The sequence below is a fragment of the Gallus gallus genome, chromosome W (assembly GCF_016699485.2).
Source record: "Gallus gallus isolate bGalGal1 chromosome W, bGalGal1.mat.broiler.GRCg7b, whole genome shotgun sequence".
Taxonomy (NCBI): Eukaryota; Metazoa; Chordata; class Aves; order Galliformes; family Phasianidae; genus Gallus; species Gallus gallus.
The window spans coordinates 5,583,734-5,610,866 of record NC_052571.1 but is presented as its reverse complement, the minus strand read 5'-3'; the positions used below and the strand labels follow the sequence as shown (position 1 = coordinate 5,610,866).

Genomic DNA, 27,133 nt, shown 5'->3' with positions numbered 1-27,133 from the left:
TGTCCCTCCCCCGTTCGTACCGCCGCGCCGCCGCACTCACACACTCACAGAGCCCACCCATTGGTTCAGGCTGTGACCCTGGAATTCCACTACACCATGCCTGGACTACGTCAGATAGTTGTATGGGCAGCCCTCATGCTTTAGCAGCTGCCCACATTGTCTTTTGTCCAGCATGCCGTAGTTTCTGATGTAACCAATGGGCGATGTTCTCAGACGGTGAATTCTCAATCCATCGAACTCGAGCCAGCGTGTCCGCTTCATCATTTCCCAGTGATTGTAAAGGTTGATGACCGGACACGTGGTAGACACGTACAGTCCTGTGTTTAACTGTATTCCATATGTCTAACTATGTATCTTTGCCCCAGATTGGTCGGGCATGGATAGTCCATTCCTGGGTGGCCCACTGTGCAATCCAAACGGTGAGGCCTCGGTACACAGCCCAACTATCCGTGCAGATGTCCAGGATGCCATCCCCAGGTTCCTTGGTTATGACCATCCACACGGCTCGCAGTTATGCCCATTGGCTGCTATGACCGTCCCCCTCATCGAACCAGATCGTCTCAGTGGAGGGATAGTATGCTACTGCTCTCCACTTGCTCAGGTTGCCCTTGCTGGACCCATCTGTGTACCAGGCATCTTCAGGAATAGGATGTTTCCCCTCCTGAACGAGGCTCTTCTCCGGAGGAGCGATCAATGTTTCTTTTGGTGCATCACTATGATACCTCACCGGGCCTAGGATCTTTTGAAGTTCTTCCTTTAATGGTGATGAAGACAGACTGCTCCTCTGGCTGAGATAGGCGACCCATCGCGCCACTGTTTATGGTTGGGCCACCCTCATCTTAGGAAGGTGCGTCAGATCTTTTACCCACCCCTGAATCAGCAGAGTGGTCTTACCTATAACTTCAGCCATTTGAGTTATTGGCTCCACCGCTTGTAATGCGGAGTAGGCAGCCAATAACTGTTTCTCAATCATACTATATCTTTCCTCTGCTCCGCGCCAGACCTGAGACCAGAATCCAATGGGGGTCCGGACAGAACTCTGGCGTTGCCATAGGCCCCAGCCAAAACCATCCTGAGTGACATGAACATGCAATTTGGCTGGGAGGGTAGGACTGAATACACCCAATGCCTGGGCTTGTTTAACCACCAGGTTTGCCTGTTGGAAAGCGTCCTGTTCCGTTCTCCCCCAGTCCCATAGCTGCCCCTTTTTCGTGAGTCTGTACAGTGGTCTTAACAGCTGCGCTAAGTGAGGTATAAAAGAGCACCAGTACCCTAATATACCTAAAAACTCCTGCAGCTGCTTTGGTGTTGTAGGGACTGGAAACGCCTGAACCTTATCTATTATGGCACTGGGTAATACCTTGGTCTTTCCTGATCAAACTACCCCCAGGAATTTCATGGATAGGCCCGGACCTTGCACCTTCTGAGGATTTGTAGTCCATCCTTTCTGTTGTAAATAGGCAGTTAATGAAACTGCTGCCTGTCCTACTGCCTCCAGTGAGTCAGATGTCAACAGGAGATCATCCATGTAATGATATAAGTTAACATCGTCAGGTTTTTCCCAATTAGCCAGGTCACGCACCACTAGATTATGACAATATGTTGGTGAATGCACATACCTTTGTAGCAGGACCTGAAAGGTCTACTGTCTGCCTCCCCACGTAAATGCAAACTGATCTTGCAACTCTTCAGCAATTGGGATACTGAAGAACACATTTGCTAAATCTAGGACACAATGATAGGTTTTTATTTCCCTACTTAATGTGTCCATTTGGGAGGCAATATTGGGTATGGCCACATGAATAGGCGACGTGACCTTATTTAATTCTCTGTAATCCACTGTCATTCTCCATGTGCCATCCAACTTTCACACTGGCCATATGGGGGAATTATATGGGCTGCGTGCAGGTCTTATAACACCTACTTTTTCTAATTCCTGCACTGTTCTCGATATTTCATTTTGCCCACCTGGGAGTCTATACTGTCTTACATTAGTAATCTGGCACAGCTTCAGCAGGCAAATAGGTCCATGTTTCACATGGCCTCCTAATAGTGCCTGCACTGCCCAGATACTAATACACCTCTGTTGAAGTCTGAACTCTCCCACAGTTGTCTGGAGAGCTAGACCCCATAAAATGTTTATGCCCAGGATGTATTCCTGGACTGGGGTGATAGACACTTTATACTCCCAGGGTGGGAGACGCCCAACCCCCAATTTTAACCATGTTTGGGTGACAGGAATTGTCTGTCCCCCAAAACCACCAATCATCACTCTGTCACCATCAAATTTAGTCAGATCTCCATAGATAATCGATGTTTCCACTCCAGTGTCCACCAACACCAGAACTCTCTGAATATCTATTCGGGACCAATAAATCGTTAATTCTACATAGGGCCTCCGGTCCTGTCTGGAGGCCCTAGGGGGACTAACATCCCTCCTCACACCATGAATTGTGCTATGGCCAAGTCTTTTGCCACCAATGGCTCAGACATCATGGCCCGAGACACCTGAGGAGGCTTTTTTTTTTTTTCCTCCTATTGGGAACTATAAAGTCTTCCAAATTCCACGTTGTAGTTGGAAGGCTATTTATAACTCTCACCCTAGGTTTCTTGGGGGTAGTTCTGAAATTTTTGATTGTCCTTTAGTTGTTTCCAAAGCTGGAGGAGGACATGATTGGGCTGGCAGTCAATCGTAGCAAATTGGACCCCAGCCCAAATTAGATCATTAAACATTTGTTTTTGGGAAACCCTTATGGGTCCCGATTGAGGAGCTCATGTAGCTGTCCTCTTAGCACTGGCAGAACCTCAGCCTCTTCTAATGTTCAAATGTTGCACCTAGTCCACATGTGTTCTGTTTCTCCTAGGTTGGCCACTAACTGGGCAGCCTCCTGGACTGCCACTTCTGAGGACACCAGGGGATTTAATAGAGACCAGGGTGCCATATAGATGGGAGGGGGCCTGCTGTAGAATCAGGTCTCTCATTCCTGCTGAGAATTTGACCATATCAGGACTATTAAATGTATCTTCATAAATTGCTTCCCTTATACCTAGTTCTCAGATATAATATTGAAGGTCCTCCATGGAGGACCACATCCCTGCACGTAGACGTATATTGGATTTATTAGGCCAGACCATACGGCATGCTGCCATCAACCAATCTATTATGGAGTGGTTTTCATTGGTATATTGGACACCAGCATATAGCCTCTGCCTAAGGGCAGGATGGACAGTCATGGTGGCCAACTTGGATGTTTCCAGGCCATTCACCATGACACTTTCTGCCCCAGAGTCCCACAGTCTTAATAACCATGCTGGCTGTCAATGTTTTAAGGGCTGGTCCAGCCCGGTTCCGTGACTAGTGGGGCGGAGGGATTTCACAAAATCCCCACCTCCAGGAAGGGAAACAGGGGACCCCAAAATAATTAAAAACAGCGGCAACGATCTGAGGAGAAACAAACTAATTTACTAAATATAGTATTGGAATGTAAGATAACACACTATAATACAATATAAATCAACAATAATTGACTCTCAGACAATCTTTCTCTCAAAGGCCTTACACTAATGCTGAAGCCTTACGTGCAGTCAGGAGCAGCAGTAGCAAGCTGATCCGACAGGGAACACAGCAAGACGAGAAGAGGGCCGAGTCAGATGACCTGCACCCTTATATCTGTTCCCTTGAGCAGGAATAATAACAGTACTCGAAAAGGCTCTTGGGGACTGTAGTTGTTCTTCTCTTCCAGACAGGTACCCGGAACTAAAGCATTTGCTCTTTAACTCCCAGTACACTGCATGATGTTGTGATGTGGAATACTGATAACCAAAAATCATGAAACCATGACACGGGCACACTTTTCTCTAGGCCTTTGCCAAAATTGCTGGACTAAATCCATCAATTCCATTGCTGTGTATGGCTGGGCTGTTACGTGCAAGTGAGTCTGGACAGGGCCACTGATCCGGCAGCACCCCTACTGGTCTGTCCTGTACTTCCTTTGTGTTCTGAGTTATAACAGGACAGACCTCCAGTGGATCTGTCGCAATCAGAGCTTCAAGATCTAATTTAGAATTTTTATTTTCCTGATCAATGAAGTCGATTGATTCAGGAGTCTGGTCATTGTCTATTGAAATGTTGCAAACTTGACCTACTGGAAAATGCAGAATTGGTTTCTTCCCTGTTAATATGTCAAGTTCTTGCTCTAACTTTTCAATGTGGTCTCTCAAAAATTGGTTTTCATTCTCTAAAGTGTTATTCCTCATTTCAGTCTGATTTAGAGCATTTAATAATGGCCATGCCACTGTGGAGGCAGCTAATTGTCATTCTTTCGTGATCAGTATATCTTTGCTAATTCCTGAAAGTAGTCTGCCATGCGATATGGGGAGATATTTCCCATAACACACAGGGGACCTCATTTTTCAATAATGACCACTAGTCCATAATAGGGAGATCCCACAAATCCTGGGATCTGTCCTGGAATCATTTTATCTATTGCCTTCACCTGTGCTCCCGCAGCTGACTCAGTGATTGCCTCAGGTGGTCAATCAGAGGTTCAGGCAGTGATTCAACAGTTCCCATGCATCCTATCACTATCCACCCTTGTAAACAGCCATTCCCCCCTCATGTTTATATGCTCCCTTCAAGTACTGGAAGGCCACAATGAGGTCTCCCCAGAGCCTTCTCTTCTCCAAGCTAAACAAGCCCAGTTCCCTCAACCTTTCCTCATAGGAGAGGTGCTCCATCCCTCTGATCATTTTAGTGGCCCTCCTCTGGACCCACTCCAGGAGCACCACATCCTTCCTGCACCGGGGGCCCCAGGCCTGGTCTCAGTACTCCAGATGGGGCCTCACAAGAGCCAAGTAGAGGGGCACAATCACCTCCTGAATGGCACTCTTCTCTGGTAGAGTGACCAATGTTTTTATTCGGTCAATAGTTCTCACCCCAGTTTTTTTGGGGTGATTTTGAAAGTTTTGATTGTCCTCCAACTGCCTCCGTAGCTAGAGGAGAACATGATTGGGTTGGCGATCAATTCTTGCAAATTGAACCCCAACCTAGATTAGGTCATTAAACATATGGTTTCGGGATACCCCTATGGGTCCTGATTGAGGAGTCTGTGGGGCAGGTCTCCTGCTTTTAATTACAGGGAGGACCTCAGCCCCTTCCAATGTTCAGATATTGTACCTAGTCCAAAGGCACTCTGTCTCCCTTAGATCAGCCACCAATTGGGCAGCCTGTTGAATGATGGCCTCTAAGGGGTTCAGTATGGACACCAGTGTACCATACAGGTAGAGAGGAGCTTGTTGTAATATGAGGTCCCTCATCCCCACCAAAAACTTAACCAAGTCTGGACTCTCAAAGCTATTGTCATATATTGCCTCCTTCATTCCTAATTCTCTAATATAGTTTTGAAGTTCCTCCACTGAGATCCATAGACCAGTATTATTGGAACTGGATTTTTGTTCAGCCATACGATTCTACATGCTACCGTTACCCATTGAATTAGGAAATGGTTTTCATCATTATGAATCACAGTGGTTGGATCCAAGGATCCTGCTGATACAAGTCCTTTTCCCCTTCTAGTGATATGGGTCTTAGTTTCAAAGGGGAAGTACTGTTTAAAGGTGAGGCAGTTTGTCCTATCAAAGATTTGTTTTTCATTTTTCTAGTACAAGCTTTCAAAAGCTTGTTTTTATCTTTTAATTCCTCTTACAAGAAATGATATACATTAATTGAGAGAAGCAGCAGCTATGCCACAGCAGATGCTGCTACTATTCTTTCCTCAGTTGTCAAAACATTTAGTTTTACTTTCTTCAGTAAGCCAGCCATTTTTGACAGGGATATATTAATGGGACTACTGTCCCTTATAGGTCCCCATTCTTCAATAATCTGAGCAGCACTTAGCCAGAGAGAACCTAAGAATCCCAGGGTTTCCCCTGGGAGTTCCTCTTTCAGTATATTTGGGGTCCCAGTGACAATCCAATATATAGTTTTTTTTAAAAGGTAATCCATCATAAATAAGTACCTACCTGACTCACCAAATGTAGCAATTGAACAGGTCAATATAATGGGAAAGGCATTACAATGAAGGTGTGATGACAGAAGGACTGGCACAATAGAAAGTGATTACAAAGGAAGAAAAGAAGATTGCTCACCCATATCAGAAGAGTCTAGGTTTGCAGAGGAACACTACAACAAGGAAGCATATCCATGAAAAGATTCTTCCCCAGGGGCAGTCAGCCCTTAAATGAGGTCTAAGAGAGGTGGAGCCAGGCTCCACTCTTTCTGGTTGCACAGGTGAATTGCCTTCACCTGTGCTCCTGGGCCTGACTGGGTCCTTTCCCCAGGTGCTCAATCAGTGGTTCAGGCCGTGACTCAATAGTTCTCATACATGCAGATACAAGTTGTTGGAGTGAGAGATTACTTTTTGTGAGAGATAGTGTCTGTTTTGCTTTGCATTTCTCATCATTGTTAAAGTTGGTTTAAATCTATTAAATTTCTCAGAGGAAAATCCTTTGATAAACAGCTATTGGTGTTTTAAGTATTGCATATGTTGTGGTTAAATCCAGCAGGCAGTTAAGCACCACAGAGCTGTTTGCTCACTTCCCCCCTGCAAGTGGGATAAGGGGGAGAATTGGAAATAAAATAACTCTCGTGAGTTGAGGTAAAAACTATTTAAGGAAGACAGAAAAGGAAGAGAGAAAACTAAATATATATAGGTCACTCCAAAATAATGCTTCCTATTTATTACCACACAAATGACAACAGATACAAAGAGTACAATAACACTATTTGGTAGAATCAATTCTCAGCTACAAAACACTATTTTTCAACACTCTCTACCTTTAACCGATTTGCATGGATGATGTAATTGAGACACTCTTCATTTCATGGTGTGACAGCTGTACATGGCTTTCTAGAACATTGCTTGTCTTTCACGTCACTGCTGCCACTTGCTGAAACGCACTACCCACTCCTCACTTTGCTCGCATCCACTGTTTGGTCTCCATAAATGTTCAGCAAATGTTGATGAATGTGAGTGGGTGCCATTTTTTCCGCATGGAGGAATTCGGTGACACACCTTTGCTTCATATGCACTTCCATGTCAAGACACCATTTTGTCAGACTGCCCCTCTGCTGCCACGTGTTGCATGGCAACAAAATGTAACTGGATATTGATGGGAAGGTTCAACCTCTACTGCCATACCACCAGCATTTGCCTATGACATCGTGGGCCAACATAATGAAATAAGAGGCATTACTTTTGGAGTAGCCCTCATAAAAATGCATAATGTATTCTACCAACAAAATAAGAAAGAGATTTACATATACATTAGTCTTTGATTTAATGATTAGAATACTTTGTAGGGCTGTTTTTCATTAAATGGTTTACACTGTTAAGCAACTATAGTGCTTCTGAAAACACAATGAAGTTTGGATTCCTTTGTTGATGACCTTTTAGAAATTTCAAGTTAATTTCCATTCAAGCTTGAATGCCAGATTAAAGAATCATAGAATATCTTGGATTGGAAGGGACTTGAAAGATCATCTAGTTCCAACCTCCCTGCTGTGAACAGGTTTGCCACCCACTAGATCAGGCTGCCCAGGAACCCATCCAACCTAGCCTTGAATACCTCCAGGGATATGGGGCATCCACTACTTAGTGGTGCCTCACCACCCTCTGAATGAAAGATTTCCCCCAAACATCTAATCTAAATCTCTCCCCTTTTTAGTTTAAAACCATTCCATCCTTTTCTACCCGTGTGAAGAGTTTGTCTTCCTCTTGGTTATCGTAGAATCATAGAATATCCTGAGTTGGTAGGGAGTCATAAGGTCATTGAGTCCAACTCCTGGCTCCACCCAGGACCACCCAAAAATCAGACCATATGTCTGAGAGCATTATTCAGATGCTTCTTGAACTCCAGCAAGCTCTGGGCCATGACCATGTCCCTGGGGAGCCAGTTCCAGTGCCCAGCCACCCTCTTGGTGAAGAACCTTTTCCTGATATCCAACCTGAACCTCCTTTTATGCTCCTTTTAATTATTGGAAGGCCACAATGAGGTCTCCCTGGAGTCTTCTCTTCTCCAGGCTGAACACTCCCAGCTCCCTCAGTCTTTATTCATAAATGAGATGCTCCAGTCCTCTGAACATCTTCATGGCCTCTTTTGGACCTGCTCCAACAGCTCTATGTCTTTCTTGTGTTGTGGGCCCCCATTTTGTATATAGTTGATCAAAATCACAACATAAAATGTTGCTGGCAAATACTTCCTTAAAGATTTTTTTTTTCCTGTAGTTCTCATGAAAAAAAGGGAAACAAACGGAAGTTATATTTTCTTTAAAGGAACGTGTGTTTAAAAAAGAAATCATGTGTATACATACATACAAAAACATATAAATGTGGAATTTGATAAAGCTAAGGGTTTGAGTGGGTGAGAAATACCCTTGCTTTACTTCTCTAAATTATTGTTCCTCTTTTTTTTTGTTAAAAGAATATGATTAAACTTTGAGTTTTCATTCCTGACTTACTTAATCCAGTGCAACCATTTGTATGATATCCATGTTCCTGTACTTATATAACAGTTGATTTATAGGTGAAGCTAAAGTCATTTTTTAATCATGTTTCCTTAGCCATTGCATAATATCCTGCTATCTTATTTGCAGCCAATCAGATGATGATTCTGGGTCAACATCTGCTTCTGGATCTGGTTCAAGCTCTGGAAGCGGTAGTGATGGAAGTAGCAGTCAGTCAGGTAGCAGTGACTCTGAGTCTGCTTCAGAGTCAGGCAGTCAATCAGAACTGGAGTCTGATGCGTCTAGAGAGAAGAAACAAGTTCAAGCTAAACCACCAAAAGTTGATGGATCTGAGGTAAAACGACATAAATTAATGCTCTGTGGGGAAAAAAACACTGTTCAGAGTAGCTTCAAGAGCAGCCTTCGTTTACACAAACAACAAAAATTTAATTAGAATTCTAACAAGGTTAAGTTAGTGAATGTGCACGCTTAGTTCTCAAACATTGGGCTCTTAAACTTTTCTGTTTGTATGTATTTAATTAGCTTTTTTTTTCCATGCAGAGGTATCTATTATTGCATGTTTTTTAAGACAAAGTAGCACAATATTGTTACTTCTAAAATTTTATTTGTTTCTCTAATGCTTAGTTTCTTCATATAAAAAACTGACTGTACAATAATTTCAGGCTTATGTACTGTTTATTTTTTGTATGGGGAAAAGTTTGCTAAAACTAGAAAGGAAGCATTGTTTAAAAATTTCTGAAATACAATGCATGAAAATTGCCTAAACTTTCCTCTGTTTCTTTGTGATATTTGACCTTAATTTGGATGATAGACCATATATATGAAAAGTAATAAAATATTCAGTACGGTAAGATTCAAAGACTATTAAGGATTCTCTTCTTTATTCTTAATAAAATTGAGGTCCATCTTTAAAGGACTTCTTTGAGGGACTAGGGTATCTTGTATGAGGAAAGACTGAGAGAGCTGAGACTGATTAGAGTGGGAAAGAGACAGGTCAGGGAGATCTCATCAATATCTATAAATACCTGAGGGGAGAGGAGTGCAAAAAGGATGGAGCCACACTCTTCTCAGAGTTGCCCAGTGAAAGGACAAGAGGCAATGGGCACATGTGGAAACACAGGAGGCTCTGGAACACAAGAATCATAGAATGATGTGGGTTGAAAGGGATCTTTAAGATCATCTAGTTCTGACCCCCCCTGCCATGGACAGGGATGCTAACAATTAGATCAGGCTGACCAGGGCCCCATCCAGCCTGGCTGTGAACGCCTCCAGAGGTGTGGCATCCACAACATCTCTGGGCATTCTGTGCCAGTGCCTTACCACCCTCTGAGTGAATAATTTCCTCCTAATATCTAATCTAAATCTCCCCTCTTCTAGTTTTAAGTCATTCCCCCTTATCTTATCAGTATCTGCCTGTGTAAAAAGTTGGTCTCTCTCCTGCTTCCAAGCTCCTTTTTAGTACTGGAAGGCTGCAATGAGGTCTCCCCTGAGCCTTCTTTTCTCCAAGCTAAACAATCCCAGCTCCCTCAACCTTTCTTCATAAGAGAGGTGCTCCAGCCCTCTGAGCATTGTTGTGGCCCTCCTCTGGACTCACTCCAACAACTCAATGTCGTCCTTGTGTTGGGGACCCCAGGCTTGGATGCAGTAGTTCAGATTGGACCTTACAAGGATAGAGTAGAGGGGGCCAATCCACTCCCTCACCCTGCTGCTCCCCCCTTCTGTTGATGCAGCCTTGTATACAGTTGGCCTTCTGGGCAGCAAGCACACACTGCTGGCTCATGTCTAGCTTTTCATCCATCATGACCCCCAAGTCTTTCTCCACAGGGCTGCTCTCGAGGTGTTCTTCTCCCAGTCTGTAAACATAACCTGGGATTGCCCCAACCTAAGTGCAACACCTTGCACTTGGCCTTGTTGAATCTCATTAGATTCTCACGGGCCCTCTTTGAGCCTGTCCAGGTCCCTTTAGATGGCATCCTTTCTTTCTCTTGTCTCAGTTGTACCATTCAGTTCAGTGTCATCAGCAAACTTGCTGAGGATGCAGTCAATCCTACTATCTAGGTCACTGATAAAGATGATCTAGATCTGAAGTTCTGTCTGAACATTAAGAGAAACTTTTTTTCTTTTTACTGTGTTGGTGATTGTCAACAGTTTACGGGCTGGTTTGGCCTGATTCCATGACTAATGGGGCGGGGGGGACCCATGGACCCATGGTAAAGGGGGAAGGGGGAAAAGGGGAAAAGGTAGGAAGATGGGCCTAAAAGCAAAACAGCGGCAATGATCTGAGGAGGAAAGTTAATTTACAAAATATGATATCGGGATGCAAGATAACACAATACAATATAATTGGAATCAAGGCTAATAAATAAAATAAAATGAGAGCGAGAGTGTTCAAAACTGAAGTCCTTACTCTAATGCTGAAGGTGAGATGGCTAGGGAGCATGCAACCACAGTGACGAGCAGTAAAAAAAAGGGACAGTCTCATGACTTGTGAGCAGTTTTATCTTTTCCTCTGAATGGGAAATGGAAACGGAACAGTGAAAGTCTTCTGGGAAATGTAGTTCTTCTCTTCTGAGACAGGTATACCTGGAACTATCAACAATCCATGGAACTGAAGCACTAACTCTTTAACTTCCAGTGTACTACATGATGTTATGATGTGGAATACCAATAACAAAAAATCATAAAACCATAGAATCATAGAATCACCAAGGTTGGAGAAGACCCACAGGATCACCCAGTCCAACCATCCACCCATCACCAACAGTTCTCACTAAACCATGTGCCTCAACACAACGTCCAAATGTTCCTTGAGCAAGAAGCAGTGATTGAGTGCTGGAACAGGTTTCCCCATGGAGGTTGTAGTCTCCTTCCATGGAGATCTTCAGAAACCACCTGGACTTTACCTGCACCCTCTGCTTCCCTTAAGTGCCTGCATACCAATGCACACAGCATGGGAAATAAAAGGAAGAATTAGAGATCTGTGTGCAGTCACAGGGCCATAATCTCATTGCAATCACAGACATGGGACAGCTCACATGACTGGAATGCTGTCATGGATGGCTATGTCCTCTTTAGGAAAGACATACTGGTTAGGCAATGGAGTTGCTATTTATGTGAGAGCAACTAGAATGTATCGAGCTTCACTTGGAGGGGAATGATGAACAAGTGGAGAGCTTGTGGATAAGAATTAAGGGGCAGACTAACATAGGTGACACTGTTGTGGATGTGTACTATAGGCTGCCTGATCAGGAGGAGGAAGTGGATGAGGCCTTCTACAAACAGCTGGAAGAAGCCTTGCGATCCCCAGCACTGGTTTTCATGGGGGACTTCTAACCATCCTGATATTTGTTGGATAAGCAACACAGCTAAGCACACAAGGTCAAGGCGGTTTCTGCAATGCGTTAATGATAACTTTCTCATAGAGGTGATGGAGAAGCCAACAAGGAGGGATGTGCTCCTCAACCTTGATTTTACTAACAAGGAAGGGCTGGTCAGAGATGTGATAGTTGGTGGAAGCTTGGGATGCAGTGATCACAAGATGGTGGAGTTCAAGATCTTGTGTGGAAGAAGCAAAGCAATAACGAGAATTGCTACCCTGGACTTCAGGAGAGCCAACTTTGACTTCTTCAAAGACCTATTTGGAGGTATCCCATGGGCTAGAGTGTTAGAAGGTAAGGGGGCCCATGAGAGCTGGTTGGCGCTTAAACACCACTTCTTCCAAGCTCAAGATTGGTACATATCTAAGAATAAGAAATCAGGGAAAGGTGGCAAGAGTCCTGTGTGGATGAGCAAGGAACTCAAGGACAAACTGAAAAGAGAGAAGATCCATGAAATGTGGAAAAAGGGCCTGTCCACCTGGAAAGAATATAGGAATGTTGTCAGGGCCTGTAAGACACAACAAGGAAGGCTAAGGCCCTCTTGGAATTAAACCTTGCAAAGGAGGTAAAGCATAACAAGAAAGATTTATTTAAGTATGTCAGCGGTAAAAGGAAGACTAGGGAAAATGTGGGTCTGCTACTAAATGAAGTGGGTGCCCTGGTAACAGGGGATGCTGAGAAGGCAGAGATACTGCATGCCTTCTTTGCTTCAGTCTTTAACGCTAAGACTAGCACTCAGGAATCTAAGACTCTGGAGGTAAGAGAGAGAGTCTGGGTAAAGGAAGACTTTCCATTGGTTGAGGTGGATCTAGTCAGAGAGCATCTAGACAAAATCAACACACACAAATCTGTTGGCCCCAATGGGATGGACCCATGTGTGCCGAGAGAACCAGCAGAGGTGATTGCTGAACCACTCTATCATCTTTGAAAGGTCCTGGCAAACGGGAGAGGTGCCTGAAGACTAGAGGATAGCCGATGTCACTCCAGTCTTCAAAAAGAGCAAGAAGGAGGATACAGGAAACTACAGGCCAGTCAGCCTCACCTCCATCCCTGGAAATGTGATGGAACAACTTGTTCTGGATGCCATCTCCAAGCAATTGGAAGAAAAGGTGGTTATCAGGGGAAGTCAACATGGATTCACCAAGGGGAAATCATGCTTGACCAACCTGATAGCCTTCTATGATGTCATCTCTGGCTGGGTAGATGGGAGAGCAGTGGATGTTGTGTACCTTGACTTCAGCAAGGCGTTTGACGCCGTCTCCCACAACATCCTTGTAGGTAAGCTTAGGAAGTGTGGGATAGATGAGTGGATGGTGAGGTGGATTGAGAACTGTCTGGACTGGCAGAGCTCAGAGGGTGGTCATCAGCAGCATAGAGTCTGGTTGGAGACCTGTATCTAGCAGTGTTCCCCAGGGGTCGGTGCTGGGTCCAGTCTTGTTCAACATCTTTATCAATGACCCAGATGAAGAGAGAGAAGAGTCCATCCTTGGCAAGTTTGCTGATGATACAAAGGTGGGAGGATTGGCTGACACACCTGAAGGCTGTGCTACTATTCAACATAACCTGGACAGGCTGAGAATCTGATGAGGTTTAACAAGGGCAAGTGTAGAGTCCTGCACCTGGGGAAGAATAACCACATACATCATTACAGGTAAGAGGATGACCAGCTGGAGAGCAGCTTTGCAGAGAAGGACCTAGGGGTCCTGATGGACAACAGGTTAGCCATAAGCCAGCAGTGTGCCCTTGTGGCCAAGAAGGCTGATGGTATCCTGGGGTGCATTAAAAAGAGCATGGCCAGCAGGTCAAGGGAGGTTATCCCCCCTACTCTGCCCTGGTAAAGCCACATTTAGACTACTGTGTTTAGTTCTGGGCTCCCCAGTTCAAAAAAGACCGGGGTCTCCTAGAAGGAGTCCAGTGGAGGGCCACAAAGATGATTAAGGACCTGGAGCATCTCCCATATGAGGAGGGGCTGAGTAAGCTGGGTCTGTTCAGCCTGGGGAAAAGACAACTGAAAGGGGATCTGATAAATGTTTATAAATATCTAAAGGGAGATGGGAGGCAAATGGATGAGGCCAGGCTCTTCTCAGTGGTAGTGATAGGACAAGGAGTAATGGTCTAAAACTTGAACATAGGAAGTTCCATACTAACATGCAGAAAAACTTCTTTACGGCAAGGGTGACGGAGCAGTGGAACAGGTTGCCCAGAGAAGTTGTGGAGTCTCCTTCTATGGAGATATTCAAGACCCTTCTGGATGCCTACCTGTGCAACCTATTGTAGGGTACCTGCTTTAGCAGGGAAGTTGGACTTGATGATCTCTTGAGGTCCAACCCCTGCAATTGTGTGATTCTCTAACATGATCCTGGACAACTTGCTCTGGGTACCCCTGCTTGAGCAGTGAGGCTGGACCAGATGACCTCCGCAGGTCCCTTTCCACCTCAACTATTCTGTGATTCTGTTATCTTAATAGCAATTCTGTTCATGTTAAGAAATGTAAGTATGTGGTATTCTTTAAAGTTTCAATCTGTTTAAATGACTCTTGTATCTGAATTCAAGTTTGGCAGTCCAGTCCAAGTATACTTTCTTTACAGAGATCGGTAGCACTCAAGAAGCAACAACAGCAAATGACATCTTCATCAGGCAGTGGTTCTGAAGAGGTGAATAACATATAAGTTAATCTATTTAAATCTAAACATAAATGTCCAATTTTCCCATATGTTAGAATTAAGTTTTGTAGAGCCATGTTGCGTTCTCTTAAGTGTGTATATATAAAATTACTTTTATAGAATAAAACCAGACATGTTGAAATGACAGATGTGCATAGAAGGAACCATGGAAAAAAAAAATTATTTGCATGTTTTCAGGCGACTTGTGCTAAAATTATAACAGTCTAGATTGGTATTTTTAATGGAGGTAACCCACTGTCATCACTGCTGAAACGCAACACCCACCACCTCACTGTGCTCATATCCACTGTTTGGTCTTAATCAATGTTCAACAAGCATCAATGAATGTCAATGGGTGCCATTTTTTCCACGTGGAGGAATTCAATGACACAACTTTGTTTCATATGCACTTCCATGTCAGACGCCATTTTGTCAGAATGCTCCTCTGCTGCTATCTGTTGCACGGAAACAAAATGTAATGGAATATTGGTGGGAAGGTTCAACCTCTGCTTCAATACCACCAACATCTGCCTCTGACATTGTGGGCCAATGTAATAAAATAGGAGGCATTACTTTTGGAGCAGCTCTTGTAGTACTAACTTTCATTGTATTTCTGGCTTCTAAATTCCATAAAGACAGCAAAATATACTAAAAGACTTCTAAAATACTGTTTTTATATAAAGATAGTTGTTGCAGTTTAAAAAGAAGCAATCAAAAAAACAAAACAAAACAAAAAAACAAACCCACAAAATAAACCTCACAACTCTATGTGGAGTAGAAAACTAGATTTTTGCAACTTTTGTAGCAGTCATCAAACAATTATTGTATTTTAAAAACCGTACTTCAATTTTAGCTATTTTTCAAAGCTAAACCATAGGTTAAACAAACATTGAGTTTGTACACCAGGAACATCTTTAACAGGCATTAGTGACTGTGAATTAGAGTTTACATATAAAGCAGATTTCCATATTTCCTTCATTATAAATAAATAAGCATTGAATCGTAGGTTCATAGAATGCTTTGGATTGGAAGGGACCTTAATGATCATCTAGTCCAACCCTGCTGTCATGGGCAGGGACATCTCTCACTAGATCAGGCTGCCCAGGGCCCCATCCAACCTGACCTTTAGCACTTCCAGGTATGGGAACATCCACAGTTTATCTGGGTAATCTGTTCCAGTCTCTCATCATCCTTACAGTGAAGAGTTTCTTCCATACATAAATCTAAATCTACCCTCTTTCAGCTCATAAAGCTAAATCTACTGTCACGGAGTTACCTAGATAGATCTGTGCCCGTGACAGGGGGGCAGTAGGCTCGCGGGCCCCCTCCCCCCCCGGCTTCCCAAGAAAAAACGGAGCAGTGGCAACGATCTAAGAAGGAGAACTTATTTTACTAACTACGATGTTGGAATGCAAGATGACATGATATAATACAATCTAATTGGAAGTAAGGATAATAAATCAAATGAAATGAGAGAGAGCGAGAGAGAAAGAGAGAGAGAGAGTGAGTGTGAGAGAGTTTCCGAAACCGAAAGCCCTACTTGATGAAGGCGCACAGCTTGGAAGCACACCCACTCCTCTCCCGGCAGCAAGCGAAAGTGAAGAAGACCGCGCGCAACCAGATGACGTATCTTCCGTGATGTATCTTCCTTCTCTGACCGTGAGGTCCTCTGGGATACGTAGTTCTTCTCTTTTGTCCATGATGTTATGATGTGGAATACCAATAGCAAAGTTACAAAACCATGACATCTACCCTCTTTCAGTTTAAAACCCCTTGTCCCATTGATACATGCCCTTTTAAGAAGTCTCTCTCTCTGTCTTTCTTATAAGTCCCCTTTAAGTACTGAAATACTGCAATAACGTCTCCCCAGAGCCTTCTCTTCTCCAGGCGAAACAACCCTAGCTCTCTCAGCCTTCCTTCATACAAGAGGTGCTCCAGCCTTCTGATCATTTTTGTATCTCTCCTCTGGACCTGCTCTAACTGGTCCGCCTCTTTCTGGTGCTCGGGACCCCTAAGCTGAACACAGTACTCCAGGTGGGGTCTCACAAGAGCAGAGAAGAGAATCACTTCCTTTAACCTGCTGGCCACAATTTTTATTTATTTATTTTTTTAATTTAACCCAGGTTACAATTAATTTTCTGGGCTGCAAGTGTCTGCTGCCAGCTCACATCCAATTGTTCAACCAGCAATACACTCAAGCCTTTCTATTCAGGGCCATTCTCATTCCACTCATGTCCCAACTTGTATTCGTGTTTGGGATTGCCTTGCACTTGGCCTTGTTCAGGAGGTTAATCTGGACCCACTTCTCAAGCCTGTCAAGGTCCTTTGGAATGGCATCTCTTCTTTCTGTCAACTGCAACACTCAGCTTGGTGTCATCCACAAACTTGCTGAGGTTGCACTTGATCCCACTGTGGTCAGTGGGATTGATCAGTTTATCCCATTGTGGTCACAAGTCTTAGCAATTTTTTTTTGTTTTAATCATAGTTAAAACATCAATTTGTAGTTCTTGCTAAGTACTCTTTTCCTGAAAACTCTTTCATTATAAAAATGATCTAAACTTAATCCCTATGAGAATGGTTTTAGGATTTTTTTCAGATCATTTTAAAGATAATTTTAAGGGGTTTTTGTTTGTTTAGGAGTGGAAAGAGAAGAAACATGCCTACTATTCTCAAAATTTTCTTAGTCTTGTTTAAAAGTGATAAAATGTGAAAGCTGAGAGAACAAGTGCCGGGTCCTGCACTTTGGCCACAATAACCCCATGCAGCGATATAGGCTTGGGGCAGAGTGGCTGGAAAACTGTGTAGAGGAAAGGGACCTGGGGAAGTTGGTTGATGCTCAGCTGAACATGAGCCAACAGTGTGCTTAGGTGGCCAAGAGGACCAATGCCATCCTGGCCTGCATTAGAAATAGTGTGGCCAGCAGGAGCAGGGAGGTGATCATCCCCCTGTATTCAGCACTGGTGAGGCTGCACTTCGAGTACTGTGTTCAGTTTTGGGCCCCTCACTACAAGAAAGACATTGAGGCCCTGAAGCGTGTCCAGAGAAGGGCAACAAAGCTGGTGAGGGGTCTGAAGCACAAGTCTTATGAGGAGCGGCTGAGGGAGCTGGGATTGTTTAGTCTAGAGAAGAGGAGGCTCAGGGGAGACCTCATTGCACTCTACAACTTCCTGAAGGGAGGTTGTGATGAGGAGGGGTTTGATCTCTTCTCCCAGGCAACAAACAGGACCCAAGGATATGGCCACAAGTTGTGCCAGGGGAGATTCAGATTAGACATAAGGAAAAACTTTTTCTCTCAGAGAGTGGTCAGGTGCTGGAATGGCCTGCCCGGGGAGGTGGTGGAGTCGCTGTCCCTGGCAGTGTTCAAGAGGCGTCTGGATGAGGAGATATGAGATATAGTTTAGTGGCTTGTGATAGCAATGGTAATGGGAGAACGGTTGGACTAGATGATCTTGTAGGTCCTTTCCAACCTTGTGATTCTATGATTCTATGATTCTAACTCTCAAAGGGCAGGGGATTTTATTGAGGCTTTCTGATAGAAACTTCATCTTGATTTATTAACTTGCAGCTGTTTAAGCCATGACTATATGTAGACACAATGATTAAGACTTTTTTCTGTGCTATTACAGTGTTCTACTGGTGTTGTATATTTGTAGATGGAGAAATATGAAATCAGTAGTAATTGTGATCTTATTCAATATCAATGGGAACACTGAGGAGGGTGAAGAGGTTAAGACATGAAGAATATGACTTCAGTTTGAAAGTGGGAGATGAATTATCTTTTTAATACTAAAAATACTACATTATTTTTGTGTTAATGAATTGTATATACTATTTTCTTCATCTGCAGGATTTATTGAGCAGTGAAGATTCTACAGATGGCTCATCCAGTGAAACCAAGAAGAAAAAACGTAGAGAGTAAGTTATTTTTCATAAATATAATCATTTTTTGTTATGGCAATGTATGATTTTGCAATTACCCATGCTTTACTCCTCTGCACTTGAAATATATAACCTTGTGCTTCTCAATTTTGATTGGTGTTTTAGAATATTTTAAAATAAATACTATCAAAGGAAGATATATATCATTATTCTTTTCCGAGCAAAAGAGACTGCATTACCCATAGGGTTGTTGAAGAACATTCACCAACACTTTTTATTTTTAAAATTGTCTTATTTATGGCATGTTTTTGAGGTGAAGGTCCATCCTCCTTTAAAAATTACTGGAGAAATGGGAAACTGCTTAAGTAGGTTGTCTCTGATAAAATTTAGGTTGGAATCCCATAGTCCATGCCAAATTTTTAAATGCTATTGAAGCAGAAACTCCAAAAGTTATTACAGGTTTGACAATAATTATCTTTCTTGACTAGCCAAGACAGTTTAATTGAAATTGAGCTAGTTTTAAGCTGTAGATCAAGTTTGTGAAAAAGATTATATATTCTTATTGTCACAATGAGAGGAGAATAGACTTAGTGACCTAGGTAGGTGGGTGTGTCTGTTAATGAACAGTGCATAGAGATTGAATCATTCTCTCATTCCTCTTCTCCAGTTAATGAATTATCTCGATATTCAGGGTTGCCAATGTAGTGTCTTGAAGAAATGATAGTTTGAAAATTACAAAAATGCTTGCTATGCAAAATGATACTTATCTAGTGATGAATTGTTAATTATAGTCCTCTGTTACTTAAGAATGTGATTGCACCTAATAACGTGTTCTATTACAGGAAAGATGTTTTCAGCTTAGAAACTAAATAACCAAATAACCTCACATATCCAGTGCTTCAATTTTGATTTATTTCTATTTTGAGCAAGTATGTTTGCAGTTGCTATCTGACATGCAAATCAGATTTCTCTATGTAACTTACTACAGGATCAAACCGTAAAGTATGGTGGTTTATGTTTTCTATATATCAAAATAAATACAGGTTGTGGAATTGCATGAAGTTGGGGAGGTTGTTTGTTTTGATTCTTGTTTTTTGTTGCTTGTTTTGTTTTGGAGGGATTTTATTTGAGTGTTTTTGCTTGCAGAAAAAAAATCTTTTAAAGAGATGATTCTATAGCATTTCCAAGGCACATATATGCATTGACTGTCACATTAAAGGGCAATGTTCTGAGCTTTCTGTACAACCGCTGCCAGGTTAGAGTAGCCCTGTAACTTTAATCTTCAGTGGTTTTCCCTCTCTCCTGTGGATCTATTCTGTCAGCCCATTAAGCTGCTCGTGCAGTCAGTGAATAGTAATGATTGGCTCGGTGGTTAAAAATACTCCTGGTTCCCAATAGCCTCTTGCTTCCTCCTCACTCAACATAATCTGGTCTCCCCCCTTGAGGGAAACTCGCTACACATACTCAACGTCTGATTCTCCTGACCTGATTTCTCTTGTATTTTTTCAAAATCTGCTGGTGACCATGGGAAGGTATACACAGTAGCACTGACCTCCTCATCGCTACCAACAGCAGTCTCAGCTTTAACCAGGGGTCATATGGGGATCATTTGAGATTCAGAATCAGGGGTCCCTTCTGCCTCATCATCATCACTGTCGGACAAAACATCCTCATCCCAGGTTTCAGAGTTTGGCTTACGCATTAATTTACGAATCTGTTTGATTAGGGCAGAAGGTTGCATTTTATCTAATTGCCGATTTACCCTTTCCAACAGCCATTTAAGATGAATGCTCACTCACAAGGCTATCAACTCAGATTCCTAATTTTTCTCCTGTCTCCCTTTCAGATTCTAATGATGACTTTAACACCTTATTCTCCTATTTCAAGGCTGTGTGTTCTACACCGGAAATCAGTTTGAGAACAGAGGCTCCTAAAGCCTGTTTAAACTCTCTCATTTCTTGCTGAACACAAGTCAAACAGGCTCCTAACACCGCACAAATGACTTTCTTATCCTTTTTTATTCCAATCTTTTTTGCAGCCTGATAGTGCTCAATGTATTCTAGTACTTTCTCTTCATCCTTCCAAAACTTTTGAGCCCACTCCTTCCCAGCTTGGAAAGGGGCACAGTTATATTTTTGCAGCAGCTTCTCCATGGCAATCCTGTCCATGATGTCATTTTTTACCGTCACATTAAAGGGCAACATTCTGAGTGATGCCTAATTTGGCACTATAAGTCTAGTCATGTTCAACATATGAACTATCACGATTACGGATTCACAAATAGCGCTGTGAGAAATAACTCAAATGATTTTTCGGAGACTGGATCTCTTGTGAAAAAGTTTTAATTTGCAATTGGGCATCCTGCAAACAGGAGTGCACAACCAAAAACACATCACAGCCTTATATCCCCTAATCCCCTATTCCCACCCCCTACGCTAGGAATTCCTCCCATTTCCTTGTTGATTAAGTACTCCAGGTTCACAATTGTCATGGTTTTAGGATTTTGGGTTATTGGTAGTCCACATCAAAACATCATGTAACATAACATCATAACATCATCTCCGGAAGAGAAGAAGAACTACATACCCCAGGGGGCTTTGCATTCAGAGAGGAGATATAACCCCTAGAAAGGTCACCTGATGTCCTTTTTTTTTTTCTTATGCTCTCCTCCCTGCTGCTTGTCCCAACCATATGCATCGCCACAGCACTAGCGTAAGGCCTACAGCTTTCAGATACTCTCTCTCATTATATTTGCTTTATTAGCTTCAATTCTAATTATATTGTATTATAGTGTGTAATCTTGCATTCCGATACTATATTTACTAAATTAGTTTGTTTCTCCTCAGATCGTTGCTGCTGTTTTTAATTATTTTGGGGTCCCCTGTTTCCCTTTTCCGGAGGCGCAGATTCGCAAACTGCCTCTGCCCCACTAGTCATGGAACCGGGCCGAACCAGCCCGTAAACCGCTGATATTTCTTGGTGGAGAATGCGAGCAAAAGCTGCTTTTTAGCTTTTTAGAACAAATCTCTCTCTCTGCTCTCAGAGAATTTGTTAGGAAACTTTATCTCTTTTGCAGGTGCTCACTGAAGACTTCACCTTGAAAGTCCAGGTGGACTGCCAGTATTCTGGGATATTTATAAACTCTGAGCACTGCTAACTTGCTTCTATAAAGAGTAAAAAAAAAAGATTCTGCTTTCTCTTAAACCTGTTTGCAGAGGGAGCTGCTAATTTTACAGAACTTGTGATTTTTAAGCAGGCTCCCCATCTCCTTGAATCCTTTATGCATTTTCTGAATGCTCATCTGATCACGTTGTTAATCTCCCTGAATGTGCTGTTCATTATTTTACTGATTTCACTCAGTATATGGATTTATAATATTTTGAGGAAGCCTTTCCCAGAACAAGAGAATACTGAGTGGCAGGGAGTGTGGAGAGGCTTGGGAGAGACTTTAGAGAGATGGACATCCTTGGTGTCCTGGAACTTTACTCCTGAACACCTGAAAGACCCTGAGAGCTGAAACAGATATTTGAGACAGGAATGTTGTGTCTTAGGCAGATCTGAGGAGGCACAAATGATTTGGGGCCTGGCTAATGCTTATCGGGCCTTATTTAATACTATCCCAGAGAGGGAGAGGGTTTCTGAAATTGAGAGAGAGTCTCTGTGCTGAAAGCGAGTGTCTCAGAGCTGAGAGGGAGATTCTCAGGGAGACAGTACAAAATGAGTGAGAGAGTCTCCAAGCCGAAAAGGAGAGCTTCCAGGAGAGACTCCAAGCCGTGAGGGAGAATCTCCAGGCTGAGCAAGAGAGTCTCCTTGTTGAGAGAAAAGGCCTCCAGTCTGAGCGAGACACCCTCCAGTCCGAGAGAGATGCCCTCTGAACCCAGAGAGACTCCCTTCAATCCAAACTCAAACACCTTCAATTTCAACAAGACACCCTCTGCTCTGAGCGAGACGCCCTCTGGTCCAAACAAAATGCGTCCGGTCCGAGAGGGTCATCCTCATGTCCAAATGGGACGTACTCCGAACTGAGTGAGATGCCTTCCAGCACGCAAAATTCAGTCTCCAAATTGAATGAAGTAGACTTCAGGTTCATCAAGTCATGCTCGAATCTGAACTAATACCCTCATAATCAAATGAGACAGACTCCAAGCCGAGCTGGAAAGTGAGAGCAGCGGAACTGACCAACCTGATCAACCACAGGAGGCACCACAATTGATGTCAGTTGCCCCGTAAGAGGAAGGAAAATGAAACAAATCTCAACTCACTCACACTAAGAGAAGAAAGAGGAGGAGGGAAAAGTAGAGGAAGCAGACGCTGTAAGAGAAGAGGAGGAAAGAGGTCCAGAGGAGTGGCTCCATGATCCAGGGGAATCACCCCTGAGTCCAGGGGAGAGACCCCCAATAAGATCGCAGTCACCAATGCCCAGGAGGGTAACAAGAAGTCCTGAAAGAGTAGGAGGTGAGCAAGACATTGTTACCATTAATGATCGATCTCTGAAAATGAATGAAATTCGAGGTCTGAGAAAAGACTTCTCACGCCACCCAAATGAGCTTATTGTCACCTGGTTACTTCGATGTTGGGACAATGGGGCCAACAGTGTGTGGCTAGATAGTAGAGAAGCTCGCCAACTGGGTGGCATTGCTAGGGACTCAGCCATTGACAGAGGTATTAGTACATGCCAGAACCAGGCCTTCACCCTCTGGAAGTGGATGCTGCTAGCCGTAAAAGAAAGATACCCCTTCAAAGACAAACTGATACCTGAGAAAAAGAAATGGACTGATATAGAAAAAGACATCCATTATTTGAGAGAATATGCTGTGGTGGAAATGTTACATAGCCCCACTTTCATTCCTGATGAGCCAGACCAAGAGCACGATCCTGAGAGAGTCAGGTGTACACCAAATATGTGGCGTATATTCACAAAGACTGCACCAGTAAAACTATGTCACGTTTCGCCTTGTGGCATTACCTACGTGACCATGGGAAATATATGAAGGAGTGGCATAAAAAACCCACTCCTGCTCTTCAAGCACGGGTAAAAGAACTACAATACCACCAAGGTGATCTTTACCAAAAAGGTGATTGCTGCATTTGCTGCAGGACAAGGCAAAAGCCGTAAGACCAACAGAGGTAACAAGTACAGGCCCTTGCCCCTGGCCAGGGGGGGTAAAGGGAAAATCGGGTGTATTGGACTGTGTGGATTAGATGACTTGGCTCATCAGAACCACAGAAATATAAGGCCCTGGTGGACACTGGTGCACAGTGCACTCTAATGCCCTCAAGTAACCAAGGGACAGAATCAGTTTATATTCATGGGGTGACTGGGGGTTCCCAAGAGTTGACTGTGTTGGAGGTCGAAATAAGCCTCACTGGTAAAGACTGGCAAAAGCACCCTATTGTGACTGGCATAGGGGCTCCATGTATACTTGGTACTGATTACCTCAGAAGGGAATATTTCAAGGATCCCAAGGAGTATCGATGGGCCTTTGGAACAGCTGCTGTAAACACAAAGTGTGTTTAGCAGCTGTCTGTTTTGCCTGGCCTGTCTGAAGATCTATCTGTTGTCTGATTGCTATGAGTGAAAAAGCAATAGGTATTGATTCCTATAATAATAGTGCACAGATGGCAGAACCACACCAACAGGGATTCCTTGCTCCCCATTAATAAGTTGAGTCGTCAACTAGAGAGTCAGGGAGTGATTTGCAAAACTCACTCACCTTTTAACAGCCCCATATGGCCAGTGTGTAAAGCCACTGGGGAATGGAGGATGACGGTAGACTACCGTGGCCTGAATGAAGTCACACCCCCACTGAGTGCTGCTGTGCTGGACACGTTAGAACTGCAATATGAACTGGAGTCAAAAGCAGCCAAGTGGTATGCCACCACTGACATTGCTAATGCCTTTTTCTCCATTCCTTTGGCCACGGAATGCAGGCCACAGTTTGCTTTCACCTGGAGGGGCGTTCAGTATACCTGGAATCGTTTGCCCCAGGGGTGGAAACACAGCCCAACCATTTGCCATGGGTTGATCCAAGCTGCACTCGAACAGCATGGTGCTCCTGAGCACTTACAATACATTGACGACATTATTGTGTGGGGCAACACAGCAAGGGAAGTTTTTCAGAAAGGAGAGCAAATAATCCAGATCCTTCGCTATTAAGCGGAGCAAAGTGAAAGGACCTGCCCAGGAAATTCAGTTCCTAGGTATAAAGTGGCAAGATGGATGTCATCACATCCCGATGGATGTGATCAACAAAATCACTGCCATGTCTCCGCCCACTAATAAGAAAGAGACGCAGTCTTTTCTGGGTGTAGTGCGTTTTTGGAGAATGCATGTTCCAAACTACAGCCTCATTGTAAGCTCCCTTTATCAGGTGACAGGGAAGAAGTATAATTTTCTGTGGGGTCCTGAGCAGCAGCAGTCTTTTGAGCAAATTAAACAGGAGATAGACCGAGCCGTGGCCCTGGGGCCAGTATGGACGAGACAGGATGTAAAGAACATCCTCTACACCACTGCTGGCGATAAAGGTCCCACTTGGAGCATGTTGCAAAGAGCCTCAGGAGAGACTTGATGCCGACCCCTGGGATTCTGGAGTCAAGCGTACAGGGGGACTGAAGAGTGCTACACTCCAGCTGAGAAAGAGATCTTAGCCGCGTATGAGGGGGTTCGAGCTGCTTCCGAAGTAGTCGGTACTGAAAGACAGCTCCTTCTGGCACCTCGACTGCCAGTGCTGAACTGGATGTTCAAGGGAAAGGTTCCCTCTACTCATCATGCTACTGATGCCACTTGGACTAAGTGGATTGCATTGATTATGCAATGAGCTTGGATGGGGAACCTCAGTCGTCCAGGAATCCTAGAGGTTATTATGGACTGGCCTGAAGGCAAAAAGTCTGAAACATCACCAGGAGAAGAGGTATCACAGGCTAGAAAGTCCGTACCATACAATGAACTACCAGAAAATGAAAAAAAAAAAAAAAAAGAAAAAAAGAAATACGCCCTGTTCACAGATGGATCGTGTTGTACTGTGGGGAAGCATTGCAGATGGAAAGCTGCTGTGTGAAGCCCCACACGACAAGTTGGAGAGGCCACTGAAGGAAAAGGAGAATCAAGCCAATTTGCAGAGGTAAAGGCTGTCCAACTGGCCTTAGATGTTGCTGAATGGGAGAGGTGGCCAATGCTTTATCTTTACACTGACTCATGGATGGTGGCAAATTCCTTATGGGGGTGGTTACAGCAGTGGGAACAAAACAACTTGCAGCAGAGGGGTAAACCTATTTGGTCTGCTGAACTGTGGAAAGACATTGCTGCCCGAATAAAGAAAATGGTTGTAAAGGTGCGTCATGTAGATGCTCATCTGCCCAAGAGTCAGGCTACTGAAGAACAACAAAACAACCATCAGGTAGATCGAGCTGCCAGAATTAAGGTGGCTCAGATAGACTTGGACTGGCAAAGCAAGGGTGAATTATTTCTAGCTTAGTGGGCCCATGAGACTTCAGGTCATCAAAGACGAGATGCAACTTATAAGTGGGCTAGAGACCATTGGGTGGACTTAACTATGGACACTATTGCACAGGTTATTCATGACTGTGACACATGTGCCACAATTAAACAAGCCAAGAGGATGAAACCTCTCTGGGAGGAAGGGCGATGACAAAAGTATAAATATGGGGAGGCGTGGCAGATTGATTATATCACCTTGCCACGAACCCGCAATGGTAAGCATTATGTGCTCACCATGGTGGATGCAACCACTGGGTGACTTGAAACATATGCAGTACCCCATGCTACTGCTCAAAACACCATATTAGGTCTCGAGATACAAGTCCTGTGGCGACATGGTACCCCAGAAAGAATTGAATCAGATAATGGGAATCGATTCAAAAATTCCCTTGAAAATAGTTTGGCCAAATATCATGGCATTCAGTAGATTTATCGTATCTCCTATCATGCACCAGCTTCTGGTAAAATTGAACGATACAATGGGTTGTTAAAAACTATGTTGAAAGCAATGGGTGGTGGAACATTTAAGCATTGGGAGAAGCATTTGGCCAAAGTCACCTGGTTGGTCAACACTCGAGGATCCATCAATCGTGTTGGTCCTGCCAGCTCCCTAAATATTGTCATGGGAGATAAGGTCCCTGTAGTACATGTAAAGAGCATGTTGGGAAAAGTGGTGTGGGTCTTTCCAGCTTCTGGGAAGGGCAAACCTCTCCGTGGAACTCTTTTTTCCCAGGGACCTGGGTCCACTTGGTGGGTGATGCAGAAAGATGGCAATGTTCAGTGCGTACCACAAGGGAATTTGATGTTGGGGGAGTGCAGTTAGTAATTCCATGTATATATATAAATGTGTGTGTGTGTGTGTTTAATGTTTGGTAATTATGGTTTGTTTATATATATGAAGCATGATGTAGTGATGTAGAATAAGGGGTCGAATGTCATGGTTTTATGATTTTTCTTTTCAATATTCCACATAATAACATCATGTTGTGCACTGGGAGTAAAAGAGTTAATGCTCCAGTTCCAGGAACCTGTCTGAAAAAGAACTACATACCCCAGAGGACTTTGCATTCAGAGAGGAGATATAACCCCACCCCTGGCAAGGTCACCTGATGTCCTTTTTTTTCTTTCTTATGCTCTCCTCCCTGCTGCTCGTCCCGACCACATGTATCTCCACAACACTAGCGTAAGGCCT

The 27,133-nt window shown here is 43.6% G+C and overlaps 1 protein-coding gene across 13 annotated transcripts in view; it reads left to right on the top strand.

Moving 5' to 3' along the window:
• Positions 1-27,133, top strand: part of LOC374195 (chromodomain helicase DNA binding protein 1) — a 116,146-nt gene that overhangs the window by 29,171 nt on the left and 59,842 nt on the right. For 8 of the 13 annotated variants that reach the window (NM_001396597.1, XM_015300464.4, XM_015300460.4 and 5 more), the window contains exons 3-5: positions 8,654-8,858; positions 14,490-14,555; positions 18,412-18,479. In NM_001396597.1, coding sequence (NP_001383526.1) covers positions 8,654-8,858; positions 14,490-14,555; positions 18,412-18,479 — 339 coding nt within the window. Of the gene's footprint in view, positions 1-8,653; positions 8,859-14,489; positions 14,556-18,411; positions 18,480-18,525; positions 22,899-27,133 lie in introns of those variants that run through there. The other 5 variants (XM_040655246.2, XM_015300461.4, XM_040655243.2 and 2 more) reach the window with 2 other exon arrangements.